This window comes from Mya arenaria, chromosome 11 (assembly GCF_026914265.1).
Source record: "Mya arenaria isolate MELC-2E11 chromosome 11, ASM2691426v1".
In the NCBI taxonomy this organism is placed as follows: Eukaryota; Metazoa; Mollusca; class Bivalvia; order Myida; family Myidae; genus Mya; species Mya arenaria.
The window spans coordinates 26,345,473-26,372,003 of NC_069132.1; the positions used below are offsets into that span (position 1 = coordinate 26,345,473).

Consider the following 26,531-nt stretch of genomic DNA (forward strand, 5'->3'; position numbering starts at 1 on the left):
GATTAATAGTTTAAAGATGTAATATCTTTGACGTAATAAATAGCATTTCCTTCAATAGTTAAAATTTACCAAATAAGCTCAACCAACCTTTTTTAAATAATGTCCATTCTTAACAAAATATCTGGTCACAATATTGACATACCATCTTAAAAAGTTTTTGATTATATTTCAAATTGTTTAACACATTTGAAGGTCCAGTCCTTGAGTTGCCCATAAAAAGCACACTGCATATTGACTGCTACCTTTTAGTGCAGGGTTCAAGAAAGCATGTTTCAGAAATAAAACAAAACACAAGAACATCTTTCATGAATATTTTATGATGACATACAGTTCATACAATTAAAACAAGAATTATCACCATTAAGATAAAGTATGACACTAACAAATATCATAAAGTGAAGTCTGCTTAACATTTAGAGAAATTATTAGTTTAATAATACTCTACAGGAATGTAGTTAAAAAACTAGACAATACAGTTTATTATTCCCTCCAAGCGACTACATGTACACACTAAAACACATAGTAAAGTTTTAACAGTTATAGACATGAGCATTAAACCAGAACAAATATAATTCTACGGAAGTCATCGAAAAATAAGCTGACTTAAATATATCCCCACATAGAAAACCTTCAGTCACACAGACATGAAGATCTTTTTGGACAAAATCTAATACATTTAGTTGAAAGTTTATTCAGCTTGTATTTTTCAATTACACTGCAAGGGTGAAAGCTTCTACCAAGATATTAAAACGCTAGTCAAATGATTGCATATGAATGTGAGTAGCCATATTTTTTGGAGTGAAATTTTTTGGAGTGAAAAAAGAATTACTGTGAACTTTGTGAAGGTTAGAGATATCATGAGGTTAATACCAGACGATCAAAACCACAAAAAAAACTAAATGTCATTTGGTTTTATATGGTATTCATCCCCCCAAAATAGTATATTCTACAGGCAAGTATTTTAAAAATTGTAAGAACTCATACAAAATACATTTAAAGTGATACATGCATACAGTGAAAAGGAGTCTTGTAGAGGCAGTTCTATCGTCTTGAAATGAAACCCGCATACCCGGTAAGTTTATCCATAGGTTGATTGAAAAGAAAAAGACTATCGGTATACTTAAAATGACCATGATGTGATAGGGAGTTCTGATAGGGAGTTCTGACAGGGAGCCCTGCCCCGCCTGGTGTCAGAGGTGGTCAAAGAAATCCATTGGATCATACAACGATGTGCTATAATTGATTATTGATATATAACCCCTTCATTTGTCAACCCACGGATTAGATGACAACAAGTGTCATGTTAAATGAATCAGAGTTGATTTTTTAACAGTAATACAAAGATTGTCTACCCATTAGATGCAATATTTTGCCAATAAAATCCCTTTGGCTTCACAAGACTCCTTTTCACTGATGCCACATATATTACTAAACATAATACATCAATGACCTGTACAACATTAACATTATGGTGGGTGATGAAGCAGGAGTATCTACAATGTACAAAATATGATATAAATACTATAACAATTAAATAATATCCTTAACTCCGTAACGTAAATAAAAATGTGCACAATTAATTCTTCTGTATATTCGATGAAGATCATAGAAACAAAAACTTTCATTGTCTACTCTACTCGCATGAAAATATAGGGAAAATAGAGGAAAACGCTAATTTGTATGTTTATCTAAATCAGCATGAAGCATTAACATTGTTTATAATGAAAACTCTATTTTTCTGCAGGTAAATACAAAGCCTGGATGCAAGGTGCTGGATAAAGATGTCTAAAAAGATATCTTTCACATCAGACTTGTAAATTCAGAAATGTATTACCATGGTAAATGGTAAGGGCAAGTCAGCTGTTTCTAAGCAAAGACATCTTGAAAACAATAAACAGATTTGTGTATTCTTTATATTTCACAATTTGTAATACCAGTGAAATGTGTCCAACTCAAACTTAAAATCAAACTTCATATTTAAATGCAGTAAAATACAGATATTGCACATAAAGGATTAAAATGAACCAGAAAAACTTCCAAATAACATTTCCGAATAAACCAAATTTTGAATTTAAGCAGATGTTAAGGAGTAAATATAGTAGGTACATATACCTGTAGTATATAATTAAAGATTTCAAGTCTTAAATTTATGTATAGATCTGCACCATTTCATAAAGTTCTTCATTATTTAGTTTGAAAGAATTCAATCTGAATGAGACCTGTCATAACAGTCACAATTCAAACATTTTCAAGTTCCAAATTCTCATATAAGTCTCTTAGCATATATTTCGAATCTGAGAAATTTTATAGAAAATTATCCTTAAGATACTCACAATAAACTAAAAACAATATATTTGTAAAATCAAGCTTAATTAACTTTTCTAAATTAAAAAAGATACATAATTAAGCCTTTTACGATTAAGATTTTTCGAGAATTTGGGGCCTAAAAAACAACTTAAATCAAATTTTGACAAACCGTTGTTTGCAAGCATATTCTCACTATGCACACATTGAGTTGGACTTACATAGCTAGAGAATGTAGCTTACAAAGTTTTGGCACTCGAAAACAAATATCGATGAAAACATAGTACCTTATTGAACAGAGATCATGCATAATAGTCAAGATGACTGTACATTACCTAATCTAAAACAGAAATGATTTGCAGGTATTTCAAGAAAATTCGAACTGAAGAAACACAAAGTAAGATGGTAATCCCTACATGTAAAACAGTGTACTTTTTTTTTTTAGAATATCAACCACTACAAACAAACTATGCGTGTATAATTGAATATATAATTTGAGAGAAACTAGCTACGAAATTTTTAAAAAAAATCTTTGAATAGATGAAACTCCTCGAATATGCCCAAACACTTCACACAAACTCATCTGCAGCATGTGACCATGATAAATGAAATAAATTATGTGGTCCCGAAACCAAATTTGATTCTTCAATGAGAAAAACTAATGCCTCATTTCATAAGTTTGAGCATTTTAAAGACATCCATAATACAAGAATACTTTGTTTTATTAGGTAACATACTAGCACAATGTTAAGATCCAATTAAATCATGACCTAATGACTACTTGTTTGTTCCATGAAAGAAATGCAGTTTAGTGGATAAATTTTGTTATTTAAGTAATACAATATTTTATAATATACAGTAAACAATTGATGTTAAAGTACTGTTATATATTATACATATGTAGAACACATTACCAAGAAATTCTGCTTTTCTCAACATAAAAATGAATAAGTTTGACGTTTAAATTCATAGAAAGATCTTTAAATGCAAATCCACACAAATAATAGTGATACACTATTTCTCATTTGAATGAAGTATGAAAATATGAACACGGCAGTCATTTATACAGTACACATTGCAGAAAAACGCAGCTTTTTTGATCAAACTGAGCACTTTCCGATGGTAAGCACTGATGAGGCTGTCACATGGTCATCATTGATTGCGCAATATCTTGTTTGCCCTCTTGTTGGCTCCTTCCACACGATCATTAAGTGAATCACCCTGGAAAATATAAGTTGTATGCATCTTTATTTAAACAAGAACTGTCACAGTATGTGACGAATGCCCCCGTATGTGACATTGACCTATGAACAAGGTCAGTACATGAAAAGTTAAAGATCAAACAAATACATATGGCAAGTTATTTTAAATTGCCTCTGAACATAAAAAAATACCACCCATACTTGACAACCTACATCCTTATGTCCTTATATGCAGCATTCCATTGTGAATAAACACTAAGTGTGACCTTGACCTAAGAGGTAGGGACACGGTTCTTGCACTTGACACGTCGTCTTGGTATGTCAAACACATGTGGCAAGTTATTTTTTAATCTGTCTATACAAGGGAAATTTACAGCCCAGACACGACAACCTATACTCTATGTCGTTATATGCAGCATTCCATTGTGAATAAACACTAAGTGTGACCTTGACCTAAGAAATAGGGACACGGGTCTTGCATGCGACACTTCGTCTTGGTATGCCGAACACATGTGGCAAGTTATTTTAAAATCTGTCCATACAAGGGAAAGTTACAGCCCGGACACGATAATCTATACTCTATGTCATCATATGCGGCATTCCATTGTGAATAAACAGCTAAGTGTGACCTTGACCTTAGAGGTAGGGACACTGGTCTTGCACGCGACACGTCATCTTGGTAAGCCGAACACATGTGGCGAGTTATTTTAAAATCTGTCCATACAAGGGAAAGTTGCAGCCCGGACACGAGTTATTAAGCCGGACACACGGACACACGGACGGTGCGATTTTAATATGCCCACCTTCGGGGGAATAATAAAAAAAAACCATAGTAATAAGAGTTTCAAGTAACCAGTGGCTGCAAATATGGGTGTTGGAACCTGTAAATACAACAGCAAATTAGTGAATTATTTAGAGTTAGTTAAGGTTATAATTCAAGAATTAGTTTAGTGTAAATATTCAAGCTCAGCCTTAGTGTTAACACTCATGTCTCTGCCGATGAGCTAATTGGACGATTCCGATTAAATGATGAAGAAAGCCTCTGACGAAATTGTCAAAGTTCCATTGACTTATTTATTTATTTTATTAAGTGGGTTGTTTTGCAGTTCGCACATGTGGTCTGTGCTCTGGTTGTTAAAGAGACATTCACACCAACACTAAAAAAGTTATTGTTTATAGTTGCTTTACTTAATTAAGTCGGCAAACACCCCAATGGTTTGGTAAATAAATTAACAGTATACTGTAGATCATAATGGTTGAAAGTAAAGATATGAAATATTAGAACAGAACAAAACATCCAGGAATTAATGAAAGCTCCATATCTGAAACGATTGTTCATAACACAATTCTTTCTATTCCAAATCTATTTCGTTTTGCTCTAACCATGATTATAGGTACCGACAACAGAGTTTACAATACCAGTATGCACTCGAGTTTCAACTGTTATTCTGCAATAAACATATATTTAAAAAAACTGAAAAAAACAACATAATGTAGAGTAAAATTCTACAAACAAAAGGAACTATTATACAGTTATGTACAGCACAATACTGAAAAATAAAACCAAATAACACTGCCCAAAATGAGTGCAAGTGCAAAAACAGCTGTTTAAGAAAAAGAATATAATTGTATTAGCAATGTAAATAAAATAAACTGTGAAATAAATCCAATAAGTAATATCGAACAGGAATGCCTTAATTCTTCTTAATGAACTGTGTATCAAAACATATCTCGAAGACTTGAGTTTCTAATCAGCAATGTTAAGTTCTACATAAATATGAAGGTTTTATGTGTTCTAATTCTTGATAAAGGTTGAACTGCTTTAAATCTTGATTTGTGGGTTTTGTTATGGAATTAGATGTTTTTTTAACACTGTTTCCCACCCAATAAAAAAATAAAATTTCAAGCATTCCAATTTTAAAACCAAAACTGAGGAGCTAATACACTTGAGGTGTGAAATGATATGGAACAACAGCATTATATTTGCACCAGTTTTGGTCTGCGAGTCAGTGTTGGTGTCTAGGCAGTTTTAAGCAGTTTGGCTGCACGTGTGTTAGCCTCTTTGATGCGTTCCTCGTTCGACTCGGACTAAAAGCAACAATAGGTTGTTAGTAAGGAAAGAAATCATTTCAATATAGCAAGACTAATAATGTGGAATATAAGGACCCTTTTTGCATCCATTACTGGATTATCAACTTCTTAGATATGTCCCTTTATTGGACAAATTATTAGAGTTAAAATATATATGAAAAATACATACTCAAATCTGAGAGGAAAAAGGTTAAGCATTACACTATGCCACTCCACACAGAACCCCTTTGTTACCCATTTTAGTGGAGTGACAATCAGTGAATTTGTGCAATTTATGATGTCAAGCGATAGATGTAAATCTGTTTAAAAACATCAGATTTTGCATAACCCTTGACCTCGGATTGGATGTATACCGGTACAATAGATGTCCTATTTAATGTGTATGTCTTACTAGATGCCCCAGCAGTCTATTTGAGGGTCTATTTTTTTATTCTGCCACATAAACAAGGCTTACCTTAACTTTAAACTGAAACAATTCTATTAGTTCCGATGTAACGCCTTTCATCGGCACAATAATAAATCACCTGCTTGAGTCAATTTTGAATGTAAAAGAACTCAAAATTGTTTGGACTTTTTTCTCTACAATTATTAGATAAAATTAATGCTTTTTATCTTAAAACATAATACATCTTATGATTGTGAAGAAAGTTATGCTGACTTTAACTAAGTCACTCTTGTTGGCACGATGTTGCTCGCGAGCATGGTCTTGTGTTGTGGGGGAAACTGGAGTACCCGCAGAAAACCCACTTGGTGACCACTAACTAATCCACATGCACCAAGGCCGGGAATCGAAACCAGGTCACCTTGGTGAGAAGCAAGTGCGCTAACCGGACAACCTGTTTTGAACTTTGCAACATTTTCTACCCGTTGAGAGAAACAAACATTCTCATTCCTCATTATTGCCAAAAGTTGTGCAATGAGGCCACATTTCATGAAAACCATCATAGTGACCACCCTTTTCTATGTGCCATATTTCCATAACTCAAGCCATGATTCAACTTTTTGGCTAGCCTTTATAATTACCAGCCCAAACACATCGCTGGCCCCACCATACCTTCTGGTTGATCCTATCTAGTTGTCTGTTCTGTGAGCCGATCTCGTTACCCATATCTACCGCCATGTTCCGTAGATTACCCAGCATTCCGCTAACCTCACCCAGATTCTGCTCCATCTCATCCTCTCGAGCATCGTTTGTAATCCTTACAACAAGGACATATATACTTTAAAACATAGTACTTTGTTGAAAAATTAATCTTGGCATTACACTATTACATACAAATAGTTATGGTGTAAGTAGTTAATAGATACAACAAAAGATTGTTATACCAGTAATATTTAAATGATTGTGTTGCGTTGTTTTGTTTTTTTAATTCAAGACATTATTTATTATACATATTGACAAATCTAACAAAAGGTAATAAATGAATATTGTTCTTTTTATAGATAACATCAATTACTCATGAATAATATAAAAATGTTATACTTTTTTACTTTATACTAGATGCAAAACTATACTAAAACAGTATTGAAATACAAACAATAACATGAATGATTAATAAAAGTAATTTTGAAGTAAAAATAAAGCCAATAATAACTACATGCAAAGCATATTACAAATAATGTGGGTGTGAAGAATTATCTTCCAAAAGAGTAAAAAAAGTTGGGTGACACTTTATAATCTAAGCTTAATGATAAAATAAATAAAAACAAACAAAATGTTGATCACAACCTTAATATTTACTATCAACAAACCTTTATTATCTTCATGAGGCTGAAAATACTTTACATGAGACAGATAATTTACCAAAAAAAATAAATTTCAAATATCTGAAAAAATCCTCACAACTGAACTGTGCAAAAATTCTCGTTGATCAAAAACCCACGTTAAAATTATCTTCCCCATATGTGAGAGTTTCAATATATTGCGAGCTGGAAATGATCTGCCTAGGAAAAGAGGTGCAAACTCTGACATAAATGAGATAACAATTGTAAATTCAGTTACCATGTTCGGAATGTATTTGATATGGCAAAGATAATTGGTTTTAGATCTGGCTTATATCAGAGCATACAGTTTTGAATAATAGGTCTCTCTTTTGCATTTTTAAGGACGTTTGTTTATTATTCTTATTTAGCAGACAATACAAAAAGCTGAGTTCATGTCAAAATCCTTTCTATATGTTTTCTTCAATTCAGAGACAATCTATTTAAATGCATTCTGTGATTAACTATCTCAATAAATATTGCATTTCCCCAGTTGAATTTTCAGGGAACAAGAAGTAAATGTTTTGATTTATATTTACAGGCCAAGTTTCAAACCAATCACTCAATTCATTACAGTTTTATTCCATATATTTTCAAGAAACTAGAGGAAAAACCAGTTTGGCTCTATAATGCATTCACTTTTCCAGACCACAGATATTTTACTTAACAATAAATAGCACAGTGCTTATAAGCCCAAACAACCACCATTCTGTAACACCAGCAAGCAATAGGGGTTAATTTTTGAAAATGGATAATAAGCTAGGGTCATTCTGCTTCCAAGAAGGGCAAAACAAAATTGTATGCTGCTTATGAGATGATGTTTTAAAGGGACATGTTCATAGATATTATGTCGGCAACAGTTCATTTTAAAATTGTCTTGAAATTAAATCATTTTACTTAATTGTATTGTAAATCCAAGCCAAAAATGATTTCAGTTTCAATAGCGTTACTAAAGCTTTTCGGCAAAAAAAAAGCATTTTTGTCACATTTTAAAATAATAATTAAGAACTGAGCTATAATATATCATTGAAACAAGGATTCTGTTCCCATTTCATATACTTTTATTTATCATGTTTGACCCTGTAAAACTTGAACAAGTCCCTTTAAATTTCAAGACTGCCAGAACTAAAAAAAACAAATTATTTTTGACTTTACTTTTTTTGCTTAGTAAAGACATAGTGGAGAGAAATTCTTATATAAATTAAGAGGTTAAACCTCTGTTATTGCCAGACCGAATTTATAAATACTGTATGAACAAAAATTAATTAAGTAAAAAAAATAATTTCACTAAAAACATCATTGCATGAAGGCAGCATATGGTCAATAGCACGATGACGATAAGTAGCTACTTAAGTCCAATTCAAAGAGCTCAGGCAACCTTACACCAATACAAAGGCATCTTATTCCCATGTTACATTAAGGGTATGGGGATATACCATGGAGTCAGTAATTCAGCAAGGGGAGGGGTCAGTGACATTTTAGTGCTAACCTGGTGATGTAACCCCCCGAGGAAGTTACGCCGTTTCCCTGATCGACAACTACTCGAGGGCCATTTGTGATTACTTTGCCGTCTTCCGAAGTTTTCCATGTTTTATTATAATCACCGCTCTTCTCAAATTTCTTAGCTCTGAAAAACCATGCTTGATAAAATGAAAAGTTATAACAGTGAAAGTAAAAGAAATAAAAGTACTAAAAACTACAAAACATGAAGCCGTATTAAATTACCATGATTCTTACCTCTGCGTAAAATTTCTAATAAATCATGACATGCTAACATCAATGTCTTACATTTACTATTTTATGTCATTTTTCTCTTACTGATGTAAGTGCTATTACGTGGCAAAAGATGAAAAGTCATATTACATATTGATGATTTTTTTTTAAACCAAGAGCTAAATCATGCATCGAAGAATCTGGTAATGTTACTACGGCTACACACAAATAACAAGTAAAAAAACAAAATGACGGAGTGAGGCAGTGGATCCAACAACACCATTATTACTGCCAGCACACGGCAGACATACTTGGTGATGAAATTGCCTGACATCATGGCTTCTCCGCCTACTATAACGCGCGGCCCCTCCGTATTTACTGTCCCATCCTCGTTAGCTTTCCATGTTGCCTTGTCATCAAACTTTTTAGCTCTGTACCAATAAAACTGCATGTACAAGTGTTCATTTATCAAGAAACCCTACATGAAAACTACCAACTATTTTATCCCATTGCTTTAAGTGTTAGAAAATTCAAAAACAGAGTGTTTCATCTTTAAACCTTTGAGCTGTTATAAGACACTAATTTAATTCATACTTAAGCATTGCTGAATTTTGCACACAATGCTTCCAATACTGTTTTTTGCCTCGCCAAAATTTATTCAATAAAGAAGCCATAAAAATCATCAAATGCAGCTTCCTACAGACTAGAAATATATTATCAATGAATATAAAACACCATAATTTGTGAGAGGGATGCTTTAATGGAAGCAGACAAAATTCCTGACAAGTAATAGCAACCAAGCCTCTTCTTAAGAGCAAAAAAATGTGGTTGTACTTTAAACAATTCTCAAAAAGCACAGACCTTTCGAATATTCAATGGATGATATTTACTTGGTTGATATATAGAAACAGACATTATATAGGAGGAATCTTAATATAAAGAAATCAATCTCATTCAATAAATATTGCCAAATTATAACAATTTCCCTGACCCAGACGAATGGCACCGCACTGTAACATTCACCAGTTTGAACTTACAATAAATATACAGGGCCACCAAACAATTGTCTGTTTGCAGTGGTTGGAAGAGGTTTTTTCAGTGGGCAGGTAACAACAAAATTAATTTGTTTGGTCGGTACGCAAGAGCACTGCATTTCTCTTCATTTATCTGCTTTCCTCAGTGGCCAAGAGGAAAAGCTCAACCAAAAAGTATTCAATTTTAACGGGCGATAGGTCTTTGTACACATTATTGTAAACATCATTGCAATATGTACAAAGTTTGAACATGCTAATATTTTAATTCAAAATATGACTTACTGCATACTCTAATTGTGTGTATGCTATAATTGTAAACCATGGGGCAGCAGTGATAAGTCGATCACAACAAACAACCAATTTCTTAACAATGGCCTTGCGGAGGTAAATCAAGTCCTATTCTTAGGCAAAAATGAAACACTATTTCCAGAGAAATGAGAGAGCACACTGTGCCATTTCAACAGTATTGATTCAAACTAGGGTAGACCAGTGCTTGCACTTATTCCAAAAGGAGAAATTTGTACCACTTTCTATTAGAAAGTTCTATAGCACTAATTAGCCTTCTTAAGGACAACCAAGAATGGATGAATAATAACAACTTTGTTCATCTAGTCTCCATTATTGTAACTCATGTGAAATTCCAAGGAAACAACACACATGTACCAGGGGTAGATCTTACAAGAGGAATACGGTATTACCGTATTAAAGCCCTGCATTTATGCAGTATGTTATACACTCTTTTTATTATATTCACTTTTAAAAACGGACAGACTACACCCTTTTTATTATAATTATTCACTATTTAAAATAGACAGACAAGATATAAAGTTCACAAATAGTGCACTGAGGTCATTAACCAACTGAAATTACATTAATACCTTAATACCAGTAATTCCACGAATAATAAGGAACAATAACTGAGAAAATTAAGAAAATCTAGTATTAGCAATTTAAGTGGCAGGCCCCGAGGACGCAGTGATTTCATTAGCAATGATTCCAATTAGACAGACAAGCAACTCTGAAGCTTGCAATCTTGCAAGGTAGGTGACAAATGTACCAGGAAACAAGGTAGGTGACAAATGTACCAGGAAACATGTTGTCAAGGCAGTGCACATTCACTGATAAATAAAGCCTGCAGCTTTGAAATCAATAAGAAGGTACCTATTAAGGCCAAATCAATACATCAAGTGTGATCAGTCGTGTACATCAGTAGAAGCTTACACTGTCATAAGCAAGATTGATTGTGGTTATCAAACACCCTTCAAGCTGAGACAAATATATCTCTACAAGTTCCCAGTTGACGTCTTTAGGACCTCTGATGTGTTGTTTCCTTCTACATTTATCACAGCCTCTCTCATTCCCCCCTAAAGCATCTCTCCATATGCCACTATTTTTCTGACTGTAATCAAAGTGTCGCAACACTAGCAAAGTCGTTGGCTAGAAATGGGGATTAAATAACAAGACAATCACTTTACGTCAAGATCACATTTCTGGAAACAGTAGCCTACAGTGGTTGCTGACAAAACATTCATCTGGTTTGCAAAAAAGAAATCGTTAGATGTCCCCCATAAAAAATATATTTCAAAACATGCAATGAAAATTCCAAAATAGAAGAAGCTCTTGAAATTTCATTCCCCTGGCAGGGTTTCATGTACTATTTCTGCCTAGAACAGAGAACCTACTATTCCTTGTGTCTTTGAAAAAAAAAAATTATGAGCCATGCTTTTTCATGGCAGCACACATTCTGGATTGCTTCTATGAAACACATGAACAATGGCATAGCCAACAAACAATCTCCCCTTCTGAACTATAAATGAAGAATTATTCAAGTTAGCATAGAGATAAACCGGCCTTGAGATTAGTTGAGACATGTTCTCTGATACTTCAGCATCCTAAAAATTGTGCCAAGGAGCTTTACTAGTATGAAACCGTATATAAGTGTCTCATAGTCATTGTGATATGAACAATGAAATTGTTTATTAACCAAAAAGTATCCCCTCTCCCCCCTCCTCTGGTACAAGCCCTACTTTTTCCATGGGAGTACACACAGTCCACAGCATTTCTCCATGCCTTCTAGGTTCTTCTCGGCATCCTTCATGTCCGAGTTGATCTGGTCCATGCCTTCCTCAATACGGTCCAGCTGCTCTGTAATACAGGGAGAACGCATGGGTAAGTACTGTTGTTCACAATCATTACAATCGAAATGCTTATTTATTAAGTAATTTTTAAAAACCTACAGTCTTTATGAAAAATAAATAAGTGTCCATTTTTAAATATTTCATCACCAACTTTAAGAACATTGATGTTTTTCATTATAATAACTGGTATGTAAAGTTCACATTTTTGGTTAAAGCACAAACAAATGCTGCATTTTTTTAGAAATCTTTGACTCTTTATTAGGTTTTATAAATCTAATGATTATAATGCTTTGCATGTAACAACTCGATATAATTTCTTTATCATTTCCAGCAAAACTTACAATATTTTTTTCATTCATGGCCTTAGCCTTCAGACTGACAAAATATTCTGCGACTTGATAATTCAACTATCAAAAGTTGAAATGCAAAGCTGATGCCAAAAACCTATTGTCTAAGGCATTGACCAGACCTGATGCAATCAATATAACCTTAATGATGTGTCTACATCCACACCAGGGATGGGGATCATAAAATCCCAGAAAATCCCCATTGTAGACTTTGAAAGCAGGTATTTACATAATTTTATGCTTATCTTTAATCTCAATAATTCTGCATCATTTACTATTTATTAATTGTATCATTCTATGTGCGCAGCACCGAAATAAATTTTGCATAAGAGTATTTTGGAAGTTGGGACACAGACACATGAATTTACAATGGCCATTATAGTCTACTTCACTGAGCATAAAAAAACTTATCTCAAGAATAAGAGCTTCATTTCATTGATTATATAAAGCAGTTATAGAGAATAGGATAAATTATAGCCCAATGAAATGGGAAAGAAAATTGAAATACACATCCCACCAGACAAGTGTCTGTGAGGCATTTTGGAAGCTGCATTTAATATGGTTAGACTTCATTATGGAAAATAAGAAAGAACTTCACAACAACTCTAAACCAAAACATATTCCTGATAAGTGAAGGCCAGACAATTAAATAACGAAACTAGTCCAAGGGAAATTTAGTCAATGATTAAACTAAACATTGTTGACATGCAATGCTGGTGTTATCAATTAATAAAACAAATATTATGAGTATCGGGCACTAAGGGATGGTTTCATTCACGGCAATGTTTGGGCATTGAATCAAAGAATTGGTTTCTTTCATAGCAATGTTAAGTCAATGAATAAGCAGACACAAATTGGTGAATGTTTACTGTATGAATTACCTGACACAAATGGGTGAATGTTTAGTGTATGAATTACCTGACACAAATGGGCAAATGCTTAGTCTATGAATTACCAGACACAAATTGGTGAATGCTTAGTCTATGAATTGCCTGACACAAATGGGCGAATGCTTAGTCTATGAATTACCAGACATAAATTGGTGAATGTTTAGTCTATGAATTACCAGACACAAATTGGTCATTACCAGACACAAATTGGTGAATGCTTAGTCTATGAATTACCAGACATAAATTGGTGAATGTTTAGTCTATAAATTACCAGACACATATTGGTGAATGTTTAGTCTTTGAATTACCAGACACAAATTGGTGAATGCTTAGTCTATGAATAACCAGACATAAATTGGTGAATGTTTAGTCTATAAATTACCAGACACAAATTGGTGAATGTTTAGTCTATGAATTACCAGACACAAATTGGTGAATGCTTAGTCTATGAATTACCAGACACAAATTGGTGAGTGCTAAGACTATGAATTAACAGACACAAATTGGTGAATGCTTAGTCTATGAATTACCAGACACAAATTGGTGAATGCTTAGTCTATGAATTACCAGACACAAATTGGTGAAAGCTAAGTCTATGAATTACCAGACAGAAATTGGTGAATGCTTAGCCTAAAAATAACCAGACATAAATTGGTGAATGCTAAGTCTATGAATTAACAGACACAAATTGGTGAATGCTTAGTCTACGAATAACCAGACACAAAAGGGTTAATGCATTGTCTATTAATTACCAGACACAAACTTTGAATGGATTGAATGCTTAGTCAATAAATATCCAGATACAAGGGGATGAATGCAGAGGCATTGAATTATCAGAAACACATGACTGAATGCTTAGTCATTAAATGGGGGTAAATGCTTAGACATTGAATTATCAGAGACAAAGGGCTGAATGCATAGTCATTGAAATACCAGACACAAAGGGCTGAATGCACTGCATTGAATTATCAGACACACACATGCTTTCAATGAATGGGTTAAATGCTTAGTCATTGAATTAACAGACACAACTGGTCGGATTCATTCACAGCAATGTTCAATCAAAGAACGTCACAATAATAGAATATGGTTTGACTCTCAGTAAAACTTTGGTATTTTTATATCCCAGAAAAAGGTATGGTTAGGTCAAAAGCCATGATAGGTCAATGCTTTATTAGAAATGTTGGCTTAGGACAAAGCAAGGCTTAGTTAACATTTTTAATAAACCATTACAACTGACATAGTTGCTGGTTTAATGACTTGTAAGATAGTGTCATCCTTAGTTAATGAAGTATTTGAAACTGAGGGTGGTTTAGTTCTCAGTAATGCTATGTTAATTATTATAGTCAGATGAAGAGGTTAAAATTAGTTAAATGCCATGCTTAGTCAAGGATGGATTGAGAATTATGTTTTCCATCCCCAGACCTCTTACCGCCTTGTCCATCGAGCATAACCAATGTTTTTACACCAACATCTTGGCTCTGAAACAGTACAACAGCAAGCATGCAACAACTAAAATATACAACAGCAAACCATAACTACAACGAAAGTGTATAACTGTAAACTGTTGCATCTTGGCTTGGGTGGAACTTAACCTGAAAAAAGCTGTATAGTGTTGCTGGATGTACATTGTATAATCATACTGGATGGTACTACTACCCCGGAAATATAACTATGCAAATACTTATAATTTCTAAATGCTGCCTAATGTTTTCTTCAGCATATCTGCCTTTCTTACATGTTTTGTTAAGAATTGTCACCCAACTTTATATCAAGTTGTAGAAAACATTTAACTGAAAAAACGGCGGGATTTTCAAGTTTTCTTTTGAAGAAAGATTACAATTATGAATCAAAAATGTAGTATGAAAAAAAAAATACATCCAAACAACAAAACAACCGAAACATTAACAAAAGTCACATTAAGGTTGAACATTTTCAACAACACCATAACTAAGCGTAAAATGTACAACACTAATTCTACACGTGATGAAGATGGGAGTAGAATTGTACACACAATGTTACGTCTTAGACCTGCCTTCAAGGAAATAGATTTCAATCAACCACTTTAAATTGTTCATAAGAGAGGCCGGCAAGCTATCAATACCATCAAATTAACTTCTAAACATGGAGAATGCTAGGATTCGAGAAAAATAGGGAACATTACAAAAATTATCAGATACCCATTACTCATAGCAAATGAGATTTTATATTACTAAAACTTCTTTCATTTATGTATATTGCCTCTCATTTTTTTAATCATGGTCTGAGATTCAAAAGTGCTAGAATTTAAAAATGATAACTGTCATTATTCTGGCTTTGTTCTTTGACAAGCATTTTGTGAACTAACTATTGAACAATTAAGAACTTTGTTACATTTTGTCAACAATATATTGAACATAACCATAAGGACTTTGTAACATTTTGTGAACATACTATCAAACAAAATAGGACTTAGTAACATTTTGTGTACATATTGAAGAAAAATAGGACTTTGTAACATTAAGTGTGCGCAATATTGAACAAAATAGGACTTTGTAACATTTTGTGTACATGATATTGAACAAAATAGGACTTTGTAACATTTTGTGTACATGATATCGAACAAAATAGGACTTTGTAACATTTTGTGTACATGATATCGAACAAAATAGGACTTTGTAACATTTTGTGTACATGATATCGAACAAAATAGGACTTTGTAACATTTTGTGTACATGATATTGAACAAAATAGGACTTTGTAACATTGTGTGTACAAAACATTAAACAAGTATTGCAGAAGCACAAAATAATGAACAAATAAAAAACTATGTAACATTAAGTGTATAACAAATTATTGAACAAGTATACGGGTGGTACACGAAAATTGAATTTAAGTAAGTCAAGTTTGTTACACAGGACCGGTGAGTGTGACGTTGACAGCCCTTACCTCCCTGTTCATCTAAAAGCACCAGGGTCGTAATACCGCCTTCTTTCGCCTACATGGTCAAGGGAGCAATGAGGGAAGCAAAACAAGTTACGATGACCATGGTCAACATTCATATATCACTGAACTGCAGCTCCGTATGAACAGTGCAAGTGGTAATATTCTCTTGAGTTGAAACATAACATTGTTTACCATTTCGATCTTCTAAACAAATAACTTATCACATCTTAATTTTTAATTATAAAATATTTCTTACTCTTAGCATTCTGAAGCATAGTAACATAAAAATATGCATTTACAAAATAAAAAATTTAAAGAAAAAAATCACAAATTTGCAGAATGTTTGTTTCTTGCTTTTAAGTACTCCAAGCTGATAATCAGCTCTTGATATTTTTTTCTTTATCTTACTTTAATAAATTAAACCAGAGAAACCACCTGCACACATCACACGAGCCCTACCATTCCGTACAGCACCAAACATTCAACACGCACACCAATTGCCTCTAAAACAGCACATGAAACTGCTACCAATAAGGCTTTAACAACATGGTGCTGCCGCTAAATGAGAGGAGTCACTTCAACATACAATGTATGAGCTAGACATTGGTCATTCAGTTGATACTATGACTCTTTGAGTGTTCAGAACACTAATTTATGTATGAAATGTTTAAATCATATTCAGATAACTACTATGCAAACATGATTATGTTATGTGTTTTTTAACATTCATACATTCTATAGTGTTATAAAACTGTTGAGTCATCAATATCTTTATGACCAAAAGCAATTGGAAAGCCATATCAAGAAATCTTCCCAGTTATTTTTGAAAAAGGCAGCTGTTTGATCTGGAATTTTCCCGTCAATTATTTTTACTTTACAATGAAGGAGTTCCTCTGAAAACGGAGAAGCTGTAAATTGATGAAATTAAATACTGTCTCTGATGAATTATCACTTAAAACACCAGTTCAAAATTCTAAATCATTGCTTTTATCTTCAGAAGTTTCCAAAAACAGAATTCCTCTATGAAAGTTAATTGGCAGTCTCTGGGAAGTAATATTAATCTGTGACAAAAAAAGCATGGATAATAAAGACAGCCTCAATTTTATCTTGAACATGGCTTTCCACTTGGCTGTATGCAGCTAATACAGCACTTTGTCTAAATTATAGGACTTAATACCCTTACTTGCAAAATCAGACTTGATGTATCTATTTCTATTTTTTTTTTATACAGAAAATTTGGTAAGGTTTCCCTGTTTCCAAGTTCGCATATACGGTAAACAAAACTGTGAAGCAACAATTTAATCATTATTAAAGATATGCCATCGTCATCCTAAAAACCAAATACGTAATTGTATAAAAAATAATTTTTTTTCATAAAAACCAAACTAAGAAAACTCCATAAAATAATATATTGCCCATAGCTTCTAATTTTGCAGATATGGTATTACAGCCCCACATTAAGCCCATGGTCGGGTATCAACGTTCTATAGCGTGTAATGTACAACACTTCTCTGTTATCCTTACCTCCCTGATCATCTAGGTCCACTAGGGTTTTTATAGCCATTTCCTTACTCTTCAGTGGGACAGAGGAAAGAGAGGCAAATTATGGTACCAACAATTCACATACTGCAGTAGTAAGACTTTTGTCAATTCAGCCACTTAATTGTACATCATTGTGTTTCATCATAGGAGTTGGAGTCGACAGTGAGAGCAAGTGCCCATCGTATACAATCTGGATGACTTGGTTAAAATCAGACTTAAGAATAAAAATTCAAACTTGGAACAACTTTTCTGCCTAAATTTATCCAAAAACCTTCACTCTACAGTATGTGAATGGAGATTTTAATTCCTAATACTATGTTTGAAGATCAATTTATGGCATAAAACCATTACCATCAGGATGACAAACAAGAACACTGCTGCGGCAGTATACTCATCTGTTTTTCCCATCGAGTCAAGGGTCATAACTCCACAAATATTTAATACAGAGTTGCTACTGTCACAAGCGTATTGTCACAAGTAACATTTGTACTATTAGTATGATGAGCATTTGAGTTTCCTTTGAACTGTTTTGGAGTTATTGCCACTGTTAAACCTTTTGCACAGTGACACCTCCACCACCGCCGACACCAAGGCTAAGACAGCAAAAGACCATTTTTTCCTTGAAAAACATAGGAGCTAAAAATTAATGACAAGAAATTATATTTCTTGAATAAAATCAAGAGTACCTTTCCAGGGAAATCATATCACGACTTTGAAATTTATCATCATTGAAAGATGAGGATTTCTCTTAATTCATAATGCAAGAAGATGCAATTTTGGTTTTAGACATAATATAAATATAACGACTCTGACAATAAATAAAATATTTCTACTTGTATTGCCATTTCTGTCAAGTGCATTTTTAAAAGACTTCTGTTGACATCTCACTAGAAATTATATAAGCCATAATACTTTAAGAAAAGTTTACAATTCAATGGAAATAAATCAGTCTGCTTCATCTCAATATTTCATAAATATAACACTTCTGAAGCAGCATTCTTATCATCTGTCACAAAATGTTCCTGGAAATTATAACAATTAATGTATCGTAACAAAACTGTATTAGTTTTCAAATCTCCCAGGGGAATCTTAAGGCTGATTCCATATTATTTACGGAAAAACCTTACACAGCAAATTTACATTTATAGGAAGATCGAAAACACATTATGTTATTAAGATATGTTTCTGAAGCAATATGTTTGTAAACACATCATTGCGACTACAATTTTATGGTTCTAAAGTTTCATTTCAGAATGAAAGATAAATCAAGTATTTTAAAGCTGCACTCTCACAGATTTACCATTTTTACAACTTTTTTTTTTTTGTCTTGGAAAGAGCAAATTTTTTGCGTAAATATCAGCAAACTAATGATATCAGATCGCATATTTTCATATTTGCGTTTGAAAATTATTTTTTCATGGCTTAAACCTTTTCTTACGGCTCATTCCAAGAAAAAAAATAAAAAAGTGGTCAAAACGTTCAATCTGTGAGAGTGCAGCTTTAAATGGAAGAAAAAAATAGCATGTGCTAATTGTACCAAGTTTGAGAGGGTTTGCTTTGTTTTTGCCTACACATTAACGCACGTCATATCAGAATGATAACAAGTAGAATGGGAGTTACATTAACTACAATATGGAAACTGCACGCTAATTATTGAACGTTGAAAACATGATACAAAACAGTTACATCACCCTCAACCATCATGATTGATATTCTAATCTCAATAACTCTGGTTGGGGGTGCCTTAACTATTAGATTACTATTAATAAATGGCCCCAGAAAACATAGCTTTAATGCTTTAAATATACACTTGTAATAGTTGCAAAATCCACTAAGGTCAAATAATTCTAACAAGGATTTCCAATCATCGAAAGGCAGACAATGTTCCAAATGCGACAGCAACATAAGTCAGATTTACAGTTAAATTCTAATGGTGTTTCAGCAAATAAAGGAGGCAACAAAGTTACCTTTGGGGTTTCCTAAACCATGGAGGACAACTTACCTCCTCACACAAGGACATCATCCGGCGCGTGCTCTCCAGGGACTGAAAAAGAATAAAAGGATTGAATTAAAATCATGGAACAGAAAGCAAATGCCACAGCTTCTCCATTTTTCTCAGACAATCAGGGGGCATAATTATTACGTCAACAATCATATAGGCCAGAGTAATTGGCCTTCCTACACATGCATATACTGTCAGTTGTAGTTTATGTTCAATGTTTTGTGTGAATATCTTGAGTGGATTTTGAGTAAACAATAAATGTTTGCATGCCAATGACGCATATCACAAGAACTGTGAACAATCTTTAAAAAAACTCACAACCTAAAACCAACAACAACAAAAAAACATTACAGAATACATTAAAAAAATCCCTTTAACAGGGTGACATTAAATAGATACAGAACAAGAGCTGTCATTGGACAGCATGCTAAAGTACATGCTGCTTTGGTCTTTGAAATGCATATGATAAAGACTTAATGTGTGCCTGTCAAAAGCAATAAAGAAAAGCCAAATAAAAAAGTCAACAAGAAACGATGCAATGTGATGAAACCTGGTTTTCAATGATTGACAAAAGAACTTCAGCCTTCATTGTGGGATTCAGTTTTATCTGTTTTTCTATTTTAAGTAACAGTGATCTTGTCCATGACCCTAGGGACCACAAATGAAAATAACCCATGGAAGTCCTCCATTAACTCTTCCTACATTACCAAGTTTGGCCACAATATGTCAACCCTAACAAAAGTTATTCAGTACCAACCATTTTTCAATTTTTATAAACAGTGACATTGACCCTATAGCTATTTAGGCCCCAAATGCAATCCCATGAAAATTTTCCAAAAGCTCTTCATGATATACCTGAAATTGTTCCCAATATGTCAACCATAACTTAAGTTATTAAATACCAACCATTTTTCCATTTTTATTAAAAGTGACCTTGACCCTGGGGGCCCCAAATTCAATCCCATGAAACGTCTCCATTAACTCTTCCTAAATACCAAGTGACCTTGACCCTTAAGTGGCCCCGAATATAATCCCATGAAAGGTCTCCATAAACTCTTCTTATATACCGAATTTGGTCACAATTTGTCAAACCTAACTAAATTATTCAATGCCATAGGTCAGTTTGATGCCGCTGTCCAGCAGGCCTGGCCAAATAACGTGGTTCCACTTTGTGAAAACTAGGTTAAAAATATTAAAATTTGCCTGTCAAAAGCAATAAGACTTAAAAAAAAATAGAAGTCATTCAAGGGCCATAATTTGTATTTAGGGTTAATGTGGAGTAATGTAACCTATTTTGTGCAATGCCTACTGTGTTAAGTATGAAGGCGATTGAATGAACAGTATTTGAGATCTGAGTGATCAAGGGCCATAATTTGTATTAAGAAAAATATGGAGTTATGTAACCTCACTGTGGGATGGCTGGAAACAACTATGTGAAATATTACGACAATGGAATGAAGGGTATAGAAGTAATAAGTGATAAGCCAAACTTGCCCTAAAACTTTAACTGGACATAATCAGGATGAGGATTCATTAGTGACTTATAAGAGATTCTCACATGGGTCAGCACACTTTTTTGACAGAAAAGATATGAAAATTGTTCTTAGCCTATAAAATACTATGCTATTCTCTGTTTCTTCACATGTGAAATATTTTAGATTTGCATGTATTTTAATGATGCAATCCTTGGACAAAATAACAACTAGACAGAACTTTGTAGAATGATGCAAGTCTGAAATTTTCTCCAAGGAAGTCACGTGATTCATCACCCTAACAATGTGCACTAAAACTTGAGCCTAAATTCCTTAGTCAATCAGGGGCCATGTTTTGCATTTAAGATAATTTGGAGTGTATAATTGTTGCCTCATTGTATGACGGTCCTGATCAACTGTGTGAAGATTTAACTGAATTAAATGAAGGGTGTTGGAGTTAAAAGTGATAATGCCACTTGCCCTAAAACTTTAGTTGGGCTTTGACAATTGAGAAATAAAGCCTCCTTATTTTTCTAATAGTCCAGCTAAAAATCTATAACAAAGATGAAAACATGCAAAACCCGACTGTAGGATCAAACAGATCCATGGTATTAGCAAGATTTCTTGTCCAGATAATGATAGCCTGAGACAAATATGGCATATATCTGCCATTTATAGACGGATATCAGTCAAAAGCTTAAAAGCTGTCCAATCTCTAGAATGGATCAAACTGAACCCTTTAAACATCCTTGAAATGTAATGCACCAATCAATGTTTAAACCCATTTGCGCTGGCAAAGTCTATAACAGTTCTTGATGGTAGTCTCAAAAGGTCAGTCAAAATCCCTGTCTTTTAAAGAGACTCTCTCATTATTTTGTAAAATGCACTTTTTTTTGTCGGACAAAATAAAGAGTGGCAAAGCAGAAACCCTTCAGCAAATGTTGATATTTGCTCAAATATTGTCTTTAAAGACCACAATTTTCATAAGAGTTAATAATGGGTTTGGGCAATTCATTGTTGCATGATTGGTTGATTGACAGTATTACGTGATTGTCAAAAGGTAAATGTATCCAGACTTTTTGTACAAGTCATTGTGGCCTAGTGGTTAAGGGATCTGTTTTTGTTTTGTTTTTCTTGACTTTCCCCTCACTGGTTCGCACAGCACTAAAATAAATACTTTTGTTTTTATACTATAATTGTCTTTTTTTTCTGCAATATCTATATCATAGAGAAAAATAATGATAAAATAAGTGTTTTCAGATGCATTACCAGAAAAACTAATTTTGGGCCATAACATGTGCTTGTGCCTTTAAAGTCCCATATAAGAACCCAAGCCTGACTGCCCTAATGCCCTTTATACAAGTTAAGGGCTAAATCTTATTGAAAGCATAAGTAATACCAATCTATTATTTCATACGCAAAACATGGCATTGACAGATGCATCTAATAAAGTAATTATAACTATGAATTGAAATGCAAAATATCAATACTTTTCTCATTAAAGATATGAATAATAAATATGTTCCAGAATAATACTTTTAATGAAATGGCATTAAAAGTTTAATGAACTATTGTTTTATTCTGAGAATATTTCCATATAGTTAATCATGTCTGATGCTCCGAAATTATGATTTTTTAAGTTGACTGGTTCTATACAAAGAACCATCATAGCACAGGGCTTCCATTAGGAATTTGAAACTGGAAGTATGAATTTCCTGTCAATCAATTTTGTAAGTTTCAGTCTCCGAATACAATATCTTTTCAACTATTTTTCAACCAGTCTTTGAATACAATATCTTTTCAACTATTTTTCAACCAGTCTCCGAATACATTATCTTTTCAACTATTTATCAACAAGTATATTAAAAATCAAATAATTTGCAACTTTTAACTTTTAAATTAAGACTTATATTATAATAATTATTTTTACTTAATAACAGTTATTTAAACTGATTGAAATTATAACCATTAAAGTAATATTGACAAAAGGTTTTCTATGATATTTTGAACTTCCATTTTTAGCTTTCAACTTTGGAAGTTTTCTTTAATATTATGGAAGTTTTTACCCATTTCTAAGGGTTCATAATACTTCCTTCCTTTAACTGAAGCCCTGATAGTATGAACAATAATAAAAAGTCTTTGAGAAATACTGTAATGTGTAACACCATTTTGAGGAAACTGTTTATCACTACTACCATAAGTAAATTGATGTAATGTAATTACGTACTGCATGGCCTGGATAAAAAATTAATTCTTTCATTTCCTAAAAATGATACAATGCATCAATAACATATTACAACACATGTATCAGGTAAACCCATGTCAATTTAAACATATAACAGGAAGTGACATCATACTTCTTTAACAGCATCATCAATCTGGTACTGGATCGGCACACTGTCAGGCGCAGCGGGACTTTCGTTGAGACCAGGAGACATTTTCTCCGGCATTGTAACAAAATTTCTCTCCCGATCAACACAGAGATATCACAAATGCTTTTTTAAAAACTGCACTCATATTATCACAATAAAATCACATTCTCTTTGAAGCGTTTTTGAATTAATTTTTACACCATATTATTTGAGTGTTATCATATGAATATGTAAAGGAAACATTTAGAACATTAAAAACACATGTTTAAGTTTGAGAAAATGTCTTTGAACATCTACAGGTATTTAAATTAACTTAACGAAATGTCTGGGAAATTAAATGGATTTCAAACTTTATCTCTACATGTCACTATTTAGATTATTTTGTAATCTTAAGTATTTTTTATTCCATTTCTTTCTTTATAATTACTACCAATTTAATTAGTGTTTCCCCTTTTTAATCCAAATAACATATTTTAAAAACCTTCACTATGCCACAAAACAAAAGCATGTCCTGGATGTAACATTCTTGCAATTAATTCCATATGCAGCGATCTCTTCATGAAGCTGTAAATTTGGAAGGCATATGTTCCAATATATAAGGCTAGGGTAAAAGACCGTAATCACACTATAAGAGAAACACTAACACTGAATTCCACACATCACTCCAAAACAAAGCACAAAATCGGACACTAAAGATGTAATCCCTTTTTTAGAATTTTCATGAATAAGTGACAACTTTTTCAATATCAACAATCTTGCTGATTTATAATACTTTACTAGTTGACTGTATGACATTTACACTGCCCATTTTGTCATCAGATTTCCTCTCTGCTTAAGGCCTTCAAGCAGCGCAGCCATTAGAAGAACAGCCAATACTTCACGAAAACAGGCCATGGAAAATAATGTTCCTGCTCATTTAAAGACAACTGGCGTATACAAGACACACAAAATGGTGAAGCAAAGCGATACACTTCGCTGAGGAAATAAAACTTTTTATGGATCTTCACTCATAAATGGCCACTTGTAATTTACTTTGAAATGTCACTGCCACTGAATTTTATGCTTTTTTTGAGTTTTCCAATACCAAAAGCAGATAAAGTATCTGACAATGAAACATCTGTGTTTAGTACGCCCACAATTAAACCTACTCTAAAATTCTGATGCCAAATGATCTCCTGATATAAAATGGCATTCCCTTTCAATTCATTTCCAATTTAAGAAGTGCAGTACCATTAATGTTCTCATGTGAAGACCAGACACAGTAGTTTAATGACTGCCTTAAAGCTACCATTTGCTGTTAGAAACAACTTGTGCGTTAGCTGTCAACTTTATGATGTACATTTATCAGGCTTAATGCAACCCTTGGCTGTTAGCAACAACTTGTGTGTAAGATGTCAACTTTATGATGTACACATGTCAGCTTTAATGCAAATCTTTGCTGTGAGCAAGTTGTCAATATTCTGATGTTCACAAATCAGCTTAAATGCAACCCTTCACTGTTAGCTATACCTTTGCGAGCAAGTTGTCAGCTACATGATGTATACATGTCAGCCTTTGTGCAACCCTTCACTGTTAGCTACCTTTGTGAGCAAGTTGTCAGCTTTATGATGTATACATGTCAGCCTTAATGCAACCTTTCACTTTAAGCTACCTTTGTGAGCAGCCTTAATGCAACCCATAACTGTTAGCAACCTTTGTGAGCAAGTTGTCAGCTACATGATGTACACATGTCAACCTTCACTGTTAGCTACCTTTGTGAGCAAGTTGTCAGCTGTACACATGTCACCCTTCACTGTTAGCTACCTTTGTGAGCAAGTTGTCAGCTGTACACATGTCACCCTTCACTGTTAGCTACCTTTGTGAGCAGTTGTCAGCTGTACACATGTCACCCTTTATTGTTAGCAACCTTTGTGAGCAAGTTGTCAGCTGTACACATGTCACCCTTTATTGTTAGCAACCTTTGTGAGCAGTTGTCAGCTGTACACATGTCACCCTTCACTGTTAGCTACCTTTGTGAGCAAGTTGTCAGCTGTACACATGTAACCCTTCACTGTTAGCTACCTTTGTGAGCAAGTTGTCAGCTGTACACATGTCACCCTTCACTGTTAGCTACCTTTGTGAGCAGTTGTCAGCTGTACACATGTCACCCTTCACTGTTAGCTACCTTTGTGAGCAGTTGTCAGCTGTACACATGTCACCCTTTATTGTTAGCTACCTTTGTGAGCAGTTGTCAGCTGTACACATGTCACCCTTCACTGTTAGCTACCTTTGTGAGCAGTTGTCAGCTGTACACATGTCACCCTTCACTGTTAGCTACCTTTGTGAGCAGTTGTCAGCTGTACACATGTCACCCTTCACTGTTAGCTACCTTTGTGAGCAGTTGTCAGCTGTACACATGTCACCCTTCACTGTTAGCTACCTTTGTGAGCAAGTTGTCAGCTGTACACATGTCACCCTTCACTGTTAGCTACCTTTGTGAGCAAGTTGTCAGCTACATGATGTACACATCCCTGTCACTGTAAGGAAACCGTTAAATTATTTTTGATTTTGCTGGAAAGACTGAACAACAAAACAAATTTAATTAATGCATGATATGTTTTGTCAGAAGCATTAGTGGTAGTGACAAACAAGTATTAAGAAAAGGAGAAGAACGTCTTTCCACATGTGATTTATTTGAAATTCTATGACATCTGCAAATCTATGACCATGAATTTGCCAACATGTCCACCCATTTCTGC

At 33.7% G+C, this 26,531-nt stretch overlaps 1 protein-coding gene across 3 annotated transcripts in view; it reads right to left on the reverse strand.

Moving 5' to 3' along the window:
• Positions 1-297: 297 nt before the first annotated feature.
• The window catches only part of LOC128207719 (synaptosomal-associated protein 25-like), a 35,903-nt gene continuing 9,669 nt past the window's right edge, over positions 298-26,531 (reverse strand). Inside the window, exons 3-9 of one of the 3 annotated variants that reach the window (XM_052910828.1) lie at positions 19,950-19,991; positions 14,913-14,961; positions 12,133-12,250; positions 8,848-8,985; positions 6,652-6,796; positions 5,496-5,594; positions 298-3,525 (exon numbers count right to left, since the gene is read on the reverse strand). In XM_052910828.1, the coding sequence (XP_052766788.1) occupies positions 5,526-5,594; positions 6,652-6,796; positions 8,848-8,985; positions 12,133-12,250; positions 14,913-14,961; positions 19,950-19,991 (561 nt within the window). In that variant the 3' untranslated portion in view covers positions 298-3,525; positions 5,496-5,525. Of the gene's footprint in view, positions 3,526-5,495; positions 5,595-6,651; positions 6,797-8,847; positions 8,986-12,132; positions 12,251-14,912; positions 14,962-17,929; positions 17,979-19,949; positions 19,992-26,531 lie in introns of all 3 variants that reach the window. The other 2 variants (XM_052910829.1, XM_052910827.1) reach the window with 2 other exon arrangements.